Source organism: Netta rufina (genome assembly GCF_964035555.1).
Source record: "Netta rufina genome assembly, chromosome: Z".
Taxonomy (NCBI): domain Eukaryota; kingdom Metazoa; phylum Chordata; class Aves; order Anseriformes; family Anatidae; genus Netta; species Netta rufina.
In genome coordinates this window covers 40768689-40786397 of record NC_140126.1, presented here as the reverse complement: position 1 = coordinate 40786397, position 17709 = coordinate 40768689, and the positions used below count along the sequence as shown (strand labels likewise).

The 17709-nt window shown below is 37.3% G+C and overlaps 1 protein-coding gene across 1 annotated transcript in view; it reads left to right on the top strand.

Moving 5' to 3' along the window:
• FANCC (FA complementation group C) overlaps nucleotides 1-16844 on the top strand; it is a gene marked incomplete at both ends in the record, with an annotated part of 68857 nt that extends 52013 nt beyond the window's left edge. Inside the window, 6 exons of the mRNA XM_084304775.1 lie at nucleotides 1237-1336; nucleotides 5922-5997; nucleotides 6920-7001; nucleotides 11668-11836; nucleotides 14645-14845; nucleotides 16707-16844. Of these exons, the coding sequence (XP_084160901.1) occupies nucleotides 1237-1336; nucleotides 5922-5997; nucleotides 6920-7001; nucleotides 11668-11836; nucleotides 14645-14845; nucleotides 16707-16844 (766 nt within the window). The remainder of the gene's footprint in view (nucleotides 1-1236; nucleotides 1337-5921; nucleotides 5998-6919; nucleotides 7002-11667; nucleotides 11837-14644; nucleotides 14846-16706) is intronic.
• Between the last annotated feature and the right edge of the window lie 865 nt (nucleotides 16845-17709).

Genomic DNA, 17709 nt, shown 5'->3' with positions numbered 1-17709 from the left:
AGGGAGATGCAGATACAAGATATTAATGATTTTTTTTTCTACAAAGTAGAAGCTTACTTTGTTGCTCTGTGCAGCTATAAAGTCCATAAGCCTGGCCTGAGTTTGTGTACTATTTCTTGTGTTTAAACTAGAGATTATATTTGCCTGCAGCTTTATGAAATTTCTGAATTACAGTAATGTGTTCGTTGTTCTCGTCTTCTTGATTGTTATGGAAAAAAAATAAGTCTCTAATAAAAAAGTATATTAAATCCCAGTGTCAGCTTACTTCGAACAATTTTCTCCTGACCATTACACATCTTTTAAGGATGGGAATGAAAATTACTCTTGGCCGTCCACGTGCTTTTGTGCTCCATTTGCTCAAGGTTTCATTATGCCCTATGGAAAGTCAGTTAAAGGGTTCATATTCCTGAACCTCCAGAATGGATTTTATGATTTCACCAATGAAAGGACTTTGGAATCAGTCTCTAATTAAATCTGCAGTAATTACTGATCCAAAGTATTCATTTGGTGTATACTAATTTCTGTTTGTGCTGCTTGATGATCACTAAGGAGAGACAGTGATTGAACTGCGGCTGTATTATTTAATATTTAAGTTTGGTCTTCTTGTCTAGTTTGCTATAGATGGAACTTTTAAATTTGATTGACAACTTTTTTTTTTTTTCATTTCTTCTGACTACATTAGGAGTGCAGTACTTAACAATTTAAGTCTCTCCTAAAGTCCCTCTTTCTCTCTCATATTTTTCCTCCAGGTACCATGCCCCAGGAGATTGTAATTTCTTTCTAATTTGAGATGGCCCATGGATGCCTTCCAACAAAGCAATGAAATATGCCTAACTGTAGGCATAGGAATACTTGCCTTGAACCCAATGAGACTGTTCTAAAACCAAATTTGCCTAGTAAAGTCTGATAGTCTGATAGTCTGATTTTTGTTTTTATCAGTTTTCCCGTATTGGTAAGGAAAATTCTACATTTCTGTGTGTATACTCTATGCACATAAATACAAAGTATCTGTAGGGGTTGTATATGTTTTCTTAAAAACAAAAGAAAACAAAAACGTGAAATTGGTATTCTATCAATTTCCACACTGGCATGATTAGTGTGATGAGCTCAAACACAGCTTGAAGCTACAGCCTAGGAGGAATGTACCTTTTTTTCCTTCCTTTCAATAACAGTGGTGTGTTTGGGGGAATAATTATCTAATCTGTCATAATCTAACTTTTCAATATTTATGCTTAGGAATGCACTGCTGGAAACTGATGGAACTCCAGAAGTTATGACCATAATACAGGTGTTTACACAGCTCTTCGTTCAGGTTCTCCAGAATGAAAACAAGCAGGTTGGTCAAGACCTACTTCTTAATGTTTCCTTTCAATGAGAACATACATAATTTTGCAAGAAAATAACAATTCTGCTGATAGGAATGGTGACTGAATATAATGAGTGAAACGGTAGCAACTCTATGGCTGTACATGCACGCCAAAGTTTAGTTCAGACATTTTCAACCATCAATAAAAATGCAGCGTGAAACCAATATACCAGAGCAATTTACCTGAGTTTATCCTGAAATAATCCTACAACCTGTTGAGAACATACAAGCTGTTGTTTTTGTCGAGGGCAGTTGTCATGGTGCTGAAGTTTCTGTCTGTACAATGAGCATCATTATCGTCATGCACCTTTGACAGACAGGATGAAGAACTTCAGATTAGTTTTTCTTTTGCAGTTGTAGGGTTCTTTATAATACATGAAACAGAGGTCATAACCCCAGCCTCGTTCCCATTCCCTGTCTGTGTCCCCCACACTCAATCCCTCCACAAATAACAGTAAGTAGGATACCAAATACCAAAAGGTAGAACACGCAGCATGCAAAACAGTTTCAGTTTCTGGTCATTAATGCCTCGGGAGTTTTTCCTCAGTTTAAAGCTTCAAATTTCCCAGCTTAACATCTCTTCTTCTGCACAGAAGTTTACACTGTTCTTACTGAACTGAATTAAGTAGATTTACTTTTGTATGTACTACTTCAACCATCAGCAAGATCAGCTTCTTACTTTACATTTTTACAATGGGAGATATGAATAAGTTTTGTTTATAGGTTACAAACATTTTTTAGATTACAGGATCACTGTCACTTCACATCCTGACAGTTTTGCTTGTTTTTAACTCCAATGCATGTGATGTAAGTTTGGAAATTATCCTATCATTTAATAGTTTTTGGTTTAGACTCAAATACATTTTCCATTCGTTTGATTTTTGCATCCATTTGGGGAAATGGTAGTTAAGAAAATGTGGGGACTTCATCTGGGAACTTGTGATGTACTGACCTTTAATTAGCATTGTGATTGAATCTGTCTTCTAGCTTCAGGCAATATGATTTAAGGATGAAACTGCAGCTGTGTTGCTTAATATTTAGGTGCCTTGCGTGTTAATTTTATGCCACCCTGGTTTCATGGCAGCAGCATGTTGTGTAGCCCCAGGTGTGGGTGACTGGGTGGAGAACACAAGTAAAGATCCCACACCCATCAGACACCCAAGGGCTAATCCTGTTGTGCAGGTGATGTTTGATTCATGGTGAAAGTTCTTCATCTGCTGACATCGCAACATGGACTATTGCCCAATTCTTTGAAAGTGGTTTTAAATGTTAAGTTTCCTGTATTTGACTTTTATACAGTTTAATTCATGGGTTTTTAATTTAGATACTATCTTCATTCTTAGAATTTAAAATCCCTTGTTTCACAGTTTATGAATCAACTGTAATATTAACTAACAGTTGACATAAAAATATGCAGGCACAGACTACTTCCTAAATATTGTTTAAATCACTGTGATTTTTATTATTTTTTTTTTTGTGGTCTACCAGTATTACGTATATTCATAGGGCAACCATTTTTGTAGTATCTGGATGTCCTTGATAGGGGATTTAATTTGCTCCAATAACATTTCTTGGTTTTACCATTAATGTTTACCATAAGAAATGTTACTGGAGCAAATTAATGGTTTTACCAGTAATGATAGAAGCTGAAGAAGGTTATGGCTGGATCATCTGAGGCCATAGGAATTTAGAGTACAGTTGATTGAAAAAAGACTATGCAAACAGATGTTTCCCAAACATGTTTTGAAGAACCAGGTCATGTCTGGCAGCTGCACAGGTTTGCAAGGTAGGTAGGAGGAGAATGATTCCCTATTGCAGTGTGTGCTGTTTTTTCTGATAACTTTGTAGGCTGTACTGGGTTGAGATGTTGGGATGACCTTCTCTGTCTTGTGTAGAAGCAAATTTCATTCCAGTTTGTGATAGCAGTGAGAGCTGACTTGAGGATAAGGTCAAGTTAGTTGTGAAAAGTTAGTTGTGAATTCATGAACTGAAAGCTCTTGTTTTTATTTGATGGAAATTATAATTTTCTCCAGGATTGTTTTCCCTTAGGACTGTCAGTGTTTTTCACCTGGGAATGTTGTTTTAAATAGCTGCATAAATATTTTAAGCCAGTCATCAACTTTTATTTCCCATTTGATATCATGGTAATTATTATAATCAGCTACATCCAAAGTAGTTCTATCTCTTGGTACCTTGTTTTGCTGTTCGTGATGGTCTATGTCAGGAAAGAACTGCTTAAAATACTGTGTGTATGGTACAAGGCGATTTTTACTTATTTATTTTTTTTTACTTTGCTTAAACCATATGCTGAAAACTGGTTTTTACATGCTTTACAATACCGTTTTGATACGTAACTCACGCTGTGGTTTGTCTTGGCCTCTACTGACTGTGTCAAGAGCTGCTTTTTCCTGGGGATTCTTGATGCAAGCTAATTGGCTACACACATACTTTAGTACAGGGATTATTAATTTTTAATTAGCCTAATTCCATTTGACAAGTATGCTCTTAGAGTCTTACCATACCAGTGATACATTGACTGCCTAAGAATACCGCACATATTACTGTGCTGTAATTAAAATTAACTGTTGTTTACAGAACAATAACAACAAAAATAGAGAGAGAATGTGTCACCCCATTTATTTATAAGGTGCATAGATGAATTTCACAAATTAAGTAAGTTTTTTCTTAGACTGAATGTGGTCTTCATTGGGTTTAGAGATTTGTCACATTCTATAGTCTGTATTCCCGGTCTGCATTTCAAGAGGTGATCTATTTGCTGACTCTTATTCCTAAAGGAAGAAGTCAGAAGACTTCTAAGGTTGTTGGTATGGAGACTTGAATCACAGAATGGCTGAGGCTGGAATGGACTTCTGTTGATCATCTGGTCTAAACCTTCTTTTCAGGCAGGGTCATTTAAAGCAGGTTTGCACAGCACCATGTCCAGACAGCTTTTGAGTATCTCCAAGGACAGAAACTCCACCACCTGTCTGGGCAAACTGTGTCAGCCCAGCCTGATCAGTCACCTGCATGGTAAAAAAGTGTTTCCTGATGTTCAGGGGGACCCTCTGGTGTTTCAGTTTATGCCTGTTGCCTCTTATCCCATCACTGGGCACCACTTTAAAGAGCCTGGCTCTGTCATCCTTGCACCCTCCATTCAGGTGTTTATAAATGAGATCCCTCCAAACCTTCTCTTCTCCAGCCTGAACAGTCCCAGCTTTCTCAGCCTTTCCTCGTAAGAGAGGTGCTTCAGTCCCTTCATCACCTTGGTGGCCCTACATTGGACTCTTTCCAGTATGTCCAGGTCTCTCTTTTACTGGGGAGCCCAGAACTGGACACACAACTCCGGATGCCACCTCACCAGTGCTGAGTAGAGTTGAAGGACTACATCTCTTGACCAGCACTTTGCCTAATGCAGCCAAGAATACTGTTAGCCTCCTTAGTGGCAATGATACGTAGACAGCTCATGGCCAACTTGGTGTCCACCAGAACCCCAGGGCCTTTTTTGCAAAGCTGCTTGAGTAGCTGAGTGGCCCCCAGCATGCACTGCTGCCTGGGATTGTTCCTCCCCAGTTGCAGGACTTTGCACTTCTTGCTGAACTTCACGAGGCTCCCATCAGACCATTTCTCCAGCCTGACGAGGTGCCTCCGGATGGCAGCACAACCTTCTGATATATTCACCACTCCTCCCAGTTTTGTGTCATCAGTAAACTTGCGGAGGGTGCACACTGCCCCATCATCCAGATCGTTAATAAAGCTATTAAACTGGACTGAGCCCAGTAGTGACCCCATGGGTACTCTGCTGATTATGGCCTCCAGCTTGGCATTGTGCCACTCATCAGCACCCTCTGGGCCTGGGTGTCAGCCTGTTTTCAATTCACTTCAGATGGAGTTCATAGTATACGTTGGACATTCCTGTTGTAGATGCTTGCAGAGCAACAAGATTAAAGGATATTCTGCTGTTAGTCTCACATTTACACAAGCAGCGATGTTCACATCATGCAAATTTCACACACCCAGATAAATAGACGACAGGTTTGTTATCTATGAAAACCTTACGTTGTGCTGAATCAGATCCAAAGAATTTTAGTTTTCTGTTAATTGAACATAATGCAATAATCCACATCATGCCCTCAGATTTTGTGGATATTATTATTTCTTGTTTTGTTATGATCCATGAGCCTGTTTACAGTGGAAAATGAAACTAAACTAATTAGTATTTGTTAGCCTTTATGAATTAAGAGTCAAGACTCTTTTGATTACAGGAAAAAAAGACTAAGAATATTAAGATGTAATTTTTTTTATACTCTGAATCTTTTTTAATGCAGGTATTTTTTAAAAAATCCATAAATAATTACTTATAATGATTTTTTTTTTTTTCACAACTATCTCCCTTCTGTGTACTAAATCTTAAAATTAAGTTTAGAGTTACTTTTGTGTTCTTTTGCTTCAGACTGTGTTGCTAGTTAGTATGTTAGATGAGATTGTTTGCTGTGGGTTTGTTTTGAAAACTGACCAGAAAGCTCTTAAAATAACTTTTTTTAAAAAATTATTTTAGCATAAATTTCCACTGAAGGCCTACTTCCCTCACCATTACCAGCCCCTTGTAGTAGCTTTACTGAGACATCCTTTTGGTAAGTTTCTAAATGACATATTTGCAGCATTAGCCAACTTGCATTGTCTTCGTATGTTTTAAAATAACTTTAAAAGGGACTAAGACTAAATTTTGCCATTTTCTGGATTGGATGTTTTGATTTAGCAGTTTTAATAATTTTCTTTTAGTGTATTTTTTGTAGGAACATCTAATTATTATGTAACTGTAACACATATTAACTTCAAGAAAAACTAAAAGACAAATAACAAAGAGTGCATTATATTTTTATGAAAACTGTGATATTAGGAATTAAAACAGGTTGCTGAGGTCTGTGTATATATATATGTTTATGCATATATACACACACACAAACACTTTTCTTACACCAGTAATTGTCATTATGTCATTATGAAAATTCATGTATTTGACAAGAAATACTGTGTTGCTTTGTTGTTTGTCTCTGAAGCTTGAATTCTGCTGTTCTTTTAGGTTCTGTAGGAACTTTTTTTTTTTTTTTTTTTTTTTTTTTTTTTTTTTTTAGATTTCCCATTTACATAGATCAAGAAATCACTGCTCAATGCCATACAGGTTTTCATGAGCAGTAATTTCTGCTCTGCTCAATACAAGAGCCTTTGAGAATGTTACTCCAGTGATTAGATGCTAACATTGAGGCAGAATTTACACAAGGCCTAATTTGAATAATATTCCTAGCTGTAATTCCTCACATGTCTCTGTCAATGAATTGTTCTAAGAAGCATAGGGGCAGTTATTGTTGAAAATTGGGAAATTCTACATGCTTTGTAATAACTGAATCCTGAACAAGTTTTAATGCTCGCTTAATGTGGTTAATTTCATTGTTCTGTTCCATTTGGACAGAAAGTTTTAATTTGAAAAAAAAAAAAGTCATCTTTTGAATTTGAAAAATCATATTTTAAGAATTTTATTTCATCCTTCCTCCTCAGAATCGCCAGCTACATGCTGGTCTCAACACTTGACACACATTTCCAATATGGTCAAAGCCTTAGTAGAAGACACAAACATTAGGTAAGCAGTATTTCTTAACTTTTTGTCCTTTGAATGTGTTACTTCATGAAAAGTCATGCCATTCGAACTCTTTAGTGGCTACATTTCATTAAGTCTAATTTTCTTCTCTAATTATAGCTTTGGTTTAAAGACTTAGACTACTTACTGAACCAGAACTTTGTAGCACTTACAGACCTGTCCAATAAGCTCCTGTGTAAACAAAGTCTTCTCTTCTTGCTTTTGTTTCAGCAAAGAGCTAACTGCAACAGAAATACTCACTGTCCTACTTTGCCATTTGTCCCATTAAACTTTTAAAACTGATTCTGGATTGAACTTCTAATTCTGTTTAGCCAGAACTTTCAAAAGTTCTTGGGGCAATAATGTGATATCCAGAGAGGGTCCAATGCAACTTGCCTACAAGTTGGGCATTGCCATTGCCTTTAGGATGCAGAGTCACGGTGCACAGAATCACACAGAATCACAGAATTTTCTAGGTTGGAAGAGACCTCAAGATCATCGAGTCCAACCTCTGACCTAACGCTAACAGTCCCCACTAAACCATTTCCCTAAGCTCTACATCTAAACGTCTTTTGAAGACTTCCAGGGATGGTGACTCCACCACTTCCCTGGGCAGCCTGTTCCAGTGCCTCACAACCCTTTCAGTGAAGAAGTTTTTCCTAACATCTAACCTAAAACTCCCCTGGCTCAACTTAAGCCCATTCCCCCTCGTCCTGTCACCAGGCACGTGGGAGAACAGGCCAACCCCCACCTCGCTACAGCCTCCGTTGAGGTACCCATAGAGAGCGATAAGGTCACCCCTGAACCTCCTCTTCTCCAGGCTGAACAAGCCCAGCTCCCTCAGCCGCTCCTCGTAGGACTTGTTCTCCAGGCCCCTCACCAGCTTCGTCGCCCTTCTCTGGACTCGCTCGAGCACCTCGATGTCCTTCTTGTAGCGAGGGGCCCAAAACTGAACACAGTACTCGAGGTGCGGCCTCACCAGAGCTGAGTACAGGGGGACGATCACCTCCCTAGCCCTGCTGGTCACGGAGCCCTTTTGGCTCCTTTCATCAGGAGTAAAGTCCTGAAGAGCAGTGTGAGAAAATACATGGGAAGGATTGTCAGGGGAAAAACAGAGCCCAGGCTATGAGCTGGAGGAGGGGGAGCTGAGGATACTTATTGGAAAGTTGATCTGACATTTCTCCATTTTATTATTGTAACAGGAGAACTCTTTCAACCAAAACAAAACAGCTTGTATTGGAAAGAGTCTGTTGTGAGTTGTTCTCTTTCATGTACGAGATCGTATTGGGTTTCTGCAGGCTTGTATGAACATTCAAACTTCAAACTTCACATATTTTTTTATTTTGTTTTGTTGTTGTTCTTGTTTTCATAAAGATATGTCTGCTAGACTATTGCATTGTTTGCTATATTGCTCCTTGACCTGACACACAGTGCTTTTGACCTGTTGCCCTAAGTGTTTTGTTTGTGATTTTTGTTTGTTTTGCTTTGTTTTCCAAAATAGCTACTGTAATGAAAGATAATGTTCATCTATATGAATTCTGCTTTGGAAGTATATGTTCCAGGACTATAGGGACAAAAAATACATCCCTATCTGTTGTTGCACTGTAATTCTTTCCTTTTGGGTCTTGGGTCTCTGATGAGACTTGACTTGGCTAGAGTTTTGATATTAGTCTGCATAGATCTGCTCCAAGAATGAGCTTTCCAAAGAATATTGAACTGCTTTTAAATTCCAAGGAACCAAGTTATTTTTGCTTTTAAAACTGAAATATTTAAATAGAAATATAGAATGCCTAGGCCAGATAGATTTGCAAAGTAAGATACCCAACTGTCCCCCTGTTCACAGCATCCTGGAAGGCAGATCCTTAAATCCGCACTTGGTTTCAGTTAACACATGAAAGCTTTTATTTTTGTTGTTGTGTAGCATAAAAACGCTTTTTGCTGTTCCTCCTGAGACCTGGCTGTCTGCTGCTTGTTTCTTATTTTCTGTATGAGCTGCAGTTCAGTGCAATGTCTGTCAGTGCCTGGTCTGCTGTGATTTCAAACGTTTTTGCCCTTAAAGTGGGACCAGTAGCTGACCATGATTTCTTAAAGAAAAATAACACAGGCTTTGAACAAACAAAAACCATCCATCTTAATGTGTTACAATAATAGAAGCATGTCTTTCTGCTTTTGTTACCTAGCCCTTGGCTTTTCACCTCTTCTGCCTTGATAATACACTAGTTTGAATAGCACTGTACTTGTCAGAATATCTTCTTACTTTCTTTGGGACTCACACAACAATTATTTTTTCCACCAAATCCCTCTCAGTTGTGAAGAAAAAGGATCTGACTTGTCTTCTTCAGTACTAATATCAATGAGTAACTGTATTTAATTTGCTTTTTCATTGTGTTATTCCTGATTCTGATTACTTATTGACATGCAGTCATCTCAGTAAATGGTAAATATCATGTGACATTTTAAATCAACTCACATAAGTTTAGGAGAAAAAAAATTCCCAGAAGAAGTGAAAGGCTACTTTTGGCAATGGCAGTAGTGTAGCTGTCAGTACAGAGTGGGCATAAACTTTAATGGGGTAACAAGTGGAGGTTATGTGATTCCAAACCAGGCAGTTTGATGGAAAGTCGTGGTGAGTTGTAATTTCACTGGTGCCTCGACTGCCGAGGCAAGAGTTGGACTCTATTCTACTTAATACTTGTTAAAATCAGTTTAATGCTCAAGTTTAAGGACATGTATTTACCCTTTGAGCTATGAATGCTTCCAGTCATAAATATTGTCAGTGTTACCCTTAGTTATCTGTTCTCTGTAATTAAGTTTTAATTAGTGTGTTTTTTTTTGTTTTGTTTCTTTGTTTGATTGTAAATCACTGTGTTTCAGAGCTAGCCTATCCACTTACATTGTCACAACATGGAATTATGGTCAGATAAGTAGGTTATTTTGCTGAAGGGAAGGCTGTTGTTCCAGATCACTGTCACATTTGTTTGTTGTTGCTGTTTTCTGTTTTTTTTTTTTTTTTTTTTTTTTTTGTTGTTTGTTTGTTTGTTTGTTGTTTGTTTGTTGTTGTTGTTGTTGTGTGGTTTTTTTTTAAGGTTTTAAATGTTGCATTTCTGGATTCTAATAACTTCAGATTGTGCTGATCCTGTTCCTTTATCTAAGGAAACTTTGTCTCACATTTTGTCATACATCTCTAGTTCTCTGCAGTCAGAGACATGCTGTTACCTCTCCAAAAGCTGTGGAATATCAACAGCAGTGACTTCTGTAGCAGTTTCCTCAGCACACTATTTTCCAGCCCATCCTATATCAACCTCTTATGTCTGATGTCAGTGACCAAGCTTATCCAAAAATAAGGATAAGCTTGTTTGGCGGATTTATGTCCTAGGAATAGGACATAAATAGAATTTTGAGATCCTGGGATTCTGTGGTATGAAAGTATGATTTACAGGGTCAGCCGTTTCTGAGGTACTCATAGACAATGTGAGTCAACAGTATACTCTAGACATAGAATATTATCTGTGTGTATTACATTTTCCATCATAAAACAGAACATCCCTCCTTCAGGAAGTCTTAAGGATAAAGCAGTTTATTCCAACTATCATCTCGAGATATTCTCCAGGTGATGTGGGACCAGTAGCTGACCATGATTTCTTAAAGAAAAATAACTCAGGCTTTGAACAAACAAACAACATCCATCTTAATGTGTTACAATAACAGAAGCATGTCTTTCTGCTTTTGTTACCTAGCCCTTGGCTTTTCACCTCTTCTGCCTTGATAATACAACTGCAATAATCAAACAACTGCATTAACCTTTGAAATTTATGAAATATTTTGGAGTTTCCTGGAAGGGGTGGTACAGCAGCTCTTGGAATCCCCATGAATAAAACTTAAGGAAAACCTCTGATTCTTCAAACCCATTGCCACACTTAATAGTAATATGAGTTCCTGCTTCTTGCTTTCCTTCCAGATGTCCTTTCTTCCTTCCTCACTCTGTTTGTCTTTATACTTATGGGAAGCCCATCATTAGTTTGCATCTCCCCATGCGAACTAATGTGAGAGTGTAGAGATGACCTGTGGTCCATTCTGATCCTTCTTTTCCTTAATGCAGTAGCCCAGATTGTAGTATCTTCCAAATATTCATTAAAGAGGATCCAAATTTTACACGTCAGGAGATAAATACCCTTAAAAACTTTATATTTATCCCACCTAAATGTACTTCCTCATTAATTACCAAAAACATGTGCTTTTAACAGAAAATAACCGAGAAAAGCAAAACAGAGAAATAGAAAACCAATATAAGGCAACAGCATTTTAGAATACAGTACATAATATACAACTTAATGTTTTGAAAATCCTTAGACTGAAGACCATAAACTGTGAATACTTTTATGATGTATATTTTAATACATAATATTTTGTCACTGCTATTTATTGGAAACTGGTGTCATGGATATTCTGTTTTGCTGATAAGATTAATCTGTTAATAGCACTGGGCAGTGCCCCTATTGACCTTATTGCAGATAACAGTACGTGGCTCTGCTTAACAGGTAAGACATTATCTGTTGAAGAACAGCTTAGTGGTCTTTATTTTCATGCTAACACCCTTTGCAGTTAATGTAAGAAATTTATAAGTGTTTAATAAGAAGAAATACTTAATTGCATCTTTGTCATATTCCAGTTCCTCTGACCTTTTAGAAGTCTGGTTTTTGGTTGCTTGTTTTGGAGAGTGGCTGGATATTGCTGCAGAACAATTGCTGAAGGCAGCTGTAGAACCAGATGCTTTGCTGTGGCTGTTGGCATTTTATTACTGTCCTCAGACTAAAAACCTACAAAGGATTCAAACAGTGGTGAGTGATGTAACAGTAGTAATCAGCGATAAGCAGTTAATAGTCTGCTTATATTTTATTGCTATAAAACAAATTGTATGCACCAGAAAAAATGAAAGGTCTGCACTGGAGAAGGTATTGGTTTTACAAGGTCTCCTGGGAACCATGTTGCAGTGAAGTTGGAAGCTAATTTTTGTGAATTTTCCTGTTGACAATTAGAATTTTTTTTCCCTTTTAAAGACAGCTATATATATTAGCATCATTTTAGCTTTCTTGAAATAACTCATGTGTTTTTCATTAGACATAAAACTATGCTGGGAATGGTATTTTTGAAATCTCTGTGTGGCAGAATTCAGCAGTCCTGTGTTATAGCATCTTCTGAGAATGAAACACAAGAGAAATCACAACAGCAGTCGAAGCAGTGAAGACATTCATCACACACAGCACTGAATCCCAACCTCACCCATCTATTCTGATTCATCTCAAATCTCTGTATTAATTCTTGACATGTATGAGGCTGTAAAAAGTATGTTATATTCTCACATGCTAAATTTCTAACAGAATGAAGCAGTGTTCTAACTTTGCTCTCTGTAACCGAGTGGTCTGGTGCATGTCTTTGTGTGCCTGCAAGTGCATGAAAGTCTATCAAATGCGTGAAAGTCTACTAAATACATTTAGATCTATTCACAAGTTTGGACTAGCCCAAGCTATCTGCTCCACAAAGCCCAGATTCAAAATCCGGCTGCAGTATCTAATTTTTCTTAATTAAAAAAAAAAAAAAAGAAAAAAGAAAAAAGAAAAAGATGCAGCTCAATACACCACACTAACATCATGTTTTCATTTTGCATCTCCAGTGTGTTTTTCACATCTCCAGTATGTTTTGCAATATTTTGTTTCCTTTCCTTCCCATCCCACTACTACATATGCAAACTCACATGCCAATCACTTTTTACTTTCTTTCTGTTAAATTTCTTATACTCCAGGAGCTGGAGTGGAATATTGATCAAGTAGAGTTAGGTTAGAGCTACAGTGGGACAAAGAAACAAGGGTTTTAGAGTGCAGTTTTGGGAAAGAAGGCAACACCCAAACAACAAACACGAGTGAATGAAACCAAATGACTGTAGGTGCTGACATCTATGTATATGGAGCATTGTCCACCTCCAGCACCACAGAATGAAGTCGTATTGTCACACATATAAAGTCACCTTCCCATGTGTCCCTTGTGCTATCAGTTTGTTATTCTCAGTCAGTGTATGATAAACTTCAATGAAAAAAATGTTTTCCATTTAGAACCCACACAGTTACTCATCTGTTCCCAGAGGTCTCATATTTCAGTATGATTCTTTTCTTCAGTTACTTAGAGTGAAAAAGACTTTTTGCACAGGTTAGGCTACTTGAAAAGTATTCCCACAGTTCATGCTAAGCTTCTGCCTTTATTTAAATGTTTGATTTATTTTAGTAGTAGTAGTAGTAGTAGTAGTAGTTCCTTGCCAGGTTTGCAAGCTAGGGACCTTTTCATTCAGTATATTTTTGTACGGAAAGGTGCACACTCATGACTTAAGATTGTATTCCTGCAACTGAATTTAGGTAGCAGCTTAGATATCAGAAAGAGTGGAATTCATACTGTTAAAATGATTTAAAGAAGGCAGCAATGCTTTTACTGTTCACTAGAGTTCACTTGTACATGCAGGATAGAATATTCTGTTCTTCACTTATTTATTCATCTCCTCTTTCTTACCTTTACACTGTGAAACATTGAAGGAACAAAATTTGGAGGTTGTCCTAGATGTCCTAGGGTGCACGAGCTCATGGAGCAGGTCCCGTTAGCTATCAGTCTCCCTGCTCTGGCACATGGGATGGAGGCACACCATGAATGGGATGCAGAAAGGGTGTGGGAGAATTCCAGTTCCCTTTCCTTAAACTCTGGTTTCATTTGTTGCATTACAAGTAATTGTGAACATAATCGTTTTCAAACATAGAAGCTGTTTTATGGGGAAGGGATGAGAAAAATGAGGTCAGGTAAATGATTGACATAAATTATCCTAATGAACATGGTTGAGAAATGGATGTCCTTTTCCATTGGATTTGCAGTTGTTACATTTTTCCATTGTCCCTGCACTTGTTTGCTGTTGTGGAGTTTTTTTCTTTTCTTTTCCTTTATTATTTTTTAAACACACATTTGTTTGGTTTGTTTTTAATAGGGTGGACAGAATTAGTTATGATTTTTATTTTTTGCAATAGTTGCTTGTAGTTCGTTTTCAATTGTGTAGGCGCCAAAGTCTTCTGTTTTCTACACCCAGTAAAAAATGAGTTTTTATTGGCTAACTCTAAAGGTAAAAACATAAATTGCAAACAACACAGGAAGAAGGAAAGAACTGCATTCTTACCAGAACATTTTATCAGTTGAGGTCAGGTTGCATGGGGATTTGACTGATTTGTACCAGCAATACTGAAATAAGCCCTTGAGGAGTCTCTATTCTTTTTCCCACAATGCAAAAACCTGACCATGTTCTACTGAGGGACTTTCTCTATTTCCTTTTATTATTAAAAAGGTCAAATCCTGGCTTGATGCCCTGCCCGCTTAGTTTGCAAGATTAAAGAAAGTTAACAAATCCTTTCTGCTCTCCTTTGTGTGCGTGAATCAGTATAAAAGAAATGTGTACTGCCCTTCCTTTCCTGTTCTCCCTGCCTAAATGCTGACTTTTTTCATGTTTGGGTAGTTTCTGCCAAGTATTCCGTGTCCTGTTAGTGAATAAATCCATAGGAAAAATACCATAGGTGACCTTTACTCTCCTTTGATCCTGCATCCTTTGGAATTGTTCCTTACAGGCAGAAGCTCGAGCAGTCTACAACCGTCTAATAATGCTCTTCAACGCTACTACACTTTCTGTCAGAGATCTGCAGGCAACTGTAAACAGTATAACAGATACAGAGCAATGTTATACCCAGCATCTTACAACACACCTTCTTACCAACTTTTTACTATTTTCTTCTGGTGGACATATGATTGCCCAGGAATTTATTTCCCATGTAAGTGTTGTTTTGTTTTTGTACCACCCTCCCCCTTTTTTTTTTCCAGTTTAAGCAAAATATATTTTTCTTACTATTTGGATTTACGTTAGATCCACTTAAGAAACAAGCTATGTAACAGAGAATTAAAGAAGATTGTGACTACAACAACTATAGCTAACCTGCTATTTATCTATTTAAACTGAAGTCAAAGTATTCTCCTTCTTGATACATCTTGATAAGATCCCACTGAAAAAATTGCTGTATTGACTGCAGAAGCACTCCAAGTAGTAGCTTGCAACTAAGGGATACCTACAGTTAATTTACAGCTGGCATATTGTGTAAACATGTTGCTGTAAATTTTGCTGTTTGCTTTCCCCAGCTGCAAATCACTACTTTAATTATCCGGCTGCTGCAGAGGTGCTGGAATTGTCTTCTCTCTGTTTTCCTGTAAGTGAAACAAGCACTAAGTGTCAGCATTGATAAGGCAGATGCTTGGTACTTTAACAAATCCAGAGAAAGAAAATGGTTTAAGAACTGAGAGAGAAAAAAAAAAAGAATGAAGTCCCAAGAGAGTGCCACTTAGCGTGTGAAAAAAAGATGGAAAAAAATGGAGTGAAATGTTGCATGTTTGCTACAATATCTTGCTAATTTTGTTGAGAGCTTTCAGTGATAGTGGTGTGAACTGTAAAATGTGTTTGTGTCTCTCAAGATTTTTCTTAAAAAGTACAATCTTCCTGTACAAGCAGGTATTGTGTGGTTTTAGCACTTTGAAAATTTTTCCTTCCAGCTGCATTGTGCCCTTCCATTCTGTATAGGTTATATGTTTTATATGATCACTGTGATTCTGTGACAGGAGGAACTGGAAAACTATTTTGGCGGTTATTCCTTTTGAATGGCTAAAGAGACATAACATTTATCTGTTTAAGGAGAGCTGAGATATTTCTAACATTTTAGATATAGGTTCAGAAATGAACAACTGCCCAGCATAGGACCGTAATATTATACATGGAAAACAAAGGGGATTGTTTGTAGATTTACAATCTGCTGCCTTCAGCTTTTCTCTTTTGAGGACTGTTGAGCAGTGGTGCTGTAGTAGGCCAACATGCTGCTGTGAAACTGACTGAAAGGGACTTCTTATTTCTTCATAGAAAGTAACATAAAACGACTTTTAAAACTCCGAGTATTCAATTTCCAGTGCAGGGAGGTCATGAGCTGTTATACGCCACAGCATGTCGGTCTGATTTGTTTTGATTGCATCTGTGTAATCATTGATTTATAACTAGGCTTTCCAAGTGATTTGAAAAGGTCTGAAACAATATATGGAAGGCAAAATGGTACAGAACCAAACTGGGATGCATGGCAGTTGTTTTGGCTAGCATAGTAAATTTTGGGATTAGCACAACAGATAGGTGGCAGAAAGTCTGTCCTGGTCTGCTGAAATTCCTCCTTAGAGTCTTTTCCTGGCACTTAGTCTTTGGGGAAGGGATTTCTTTTTATGTTTTGAAACATTAAAGAATTGAATTGCCTCCCCAAGTCCATTAATATATTTTCAATTAGTTTCTAAGAAGATAACTTCCAAATTGTTGTACTTTCTGTCTTTTTGCGTTTCCTTTAAAAACTTTTTGGCCTCTATTTTTTTCACTTAAATTTGAGAGAACAGTAGAAATCTCAAAGATGATCAGTTCACCCAAGGTGTGTGAAAACAGGCTGGTTAAGCAGAAGGGAAGTTTCTTTGAATTCAGCATTTATTATCAGAGCATCTCACACGTTCAGGTATCAGAGGGACAGATCTGTGGTTATGTTGCTAATATCAAATAGAGAATAGCTTGCACCTAATAACTTAATTGCATTATTTCCCATCTTCCCTATTTTCCTTCAGATTACTGAGACAACTGATAGAAGCAAGGAAGTTCGTAGCCTTCTTATCCGTACTGCATACAGAATTAACCAAAATGGAGAAGAAAACCAAAAGACTGTGAAGCTGGTGAATGAACTTCTTCAAAAACTTAACGTTTAAAGTTTAGGTTTTTAATGTCATCTCCTTATCAAGCCAACAAATCAGGTCTTTAATCAGATGTCAGGCTTCCATGAACATCCTGCATTGCTAGTTAGCAAGGTTAGAAGAAAAATCAGTCTTAGCATTCTGACTTAAGGATAGCCCATAACTTCTTCTTCCCTCATATATTTGAAAATGTATTTGTTTTGAAATGTAGCCTATTAGAACATAAGAGGAAGTGTGAAAGATGGTTGAAAACTTTGTTCTCATCTCTCCTTGTTTTACAAGAGACCAATGTCATTTAAAGCAGCTTACTCATCTTGTTGTTTATCTGGCTGTGGATCAATTTTTCTCCCAAATTACTCATGGTTTTATAAGCAAATTGTATCCAATTGTTTGGTTGGTAAGTTGTTCCTAAAACGTTTTGTTCTACAATTCTGCTTTTATAAGACTAGTGATGATCTCAAGTGAGAGTTAATGATTCATGGTGAATGCACTCCATGTTCTCAGGAAATCAACAGTGTTTCCTGAACTCTTTAATTCTTTTTGAAAACATTTCCAAAATAAAACTCCTCTCAGATCTGGTAAGTGATTAATTAACAGTACTGCAGCTTTCACAGGACAGTGTTCTCTCCAATGTGCTATACCAAGAGCTGGTCTCTGTCAACAGATGCTGCAGATAGAAGGTTTTGCTCAGTAAAGCCTATTTTCAGTGTGTGGAGACTGATGCTATTGTGCTATTGTTTATTTAAGAAATATATATATATTTTTTTTTTTTTCATAGAGACAAAATAGGGCAAGCACAACATAAGTGTAAGGAAACTTTATAGTTTGAAGGCCAAATTTCCTAAAGAAAGCATATGGTCACACCTCATCTCCTTCCTTT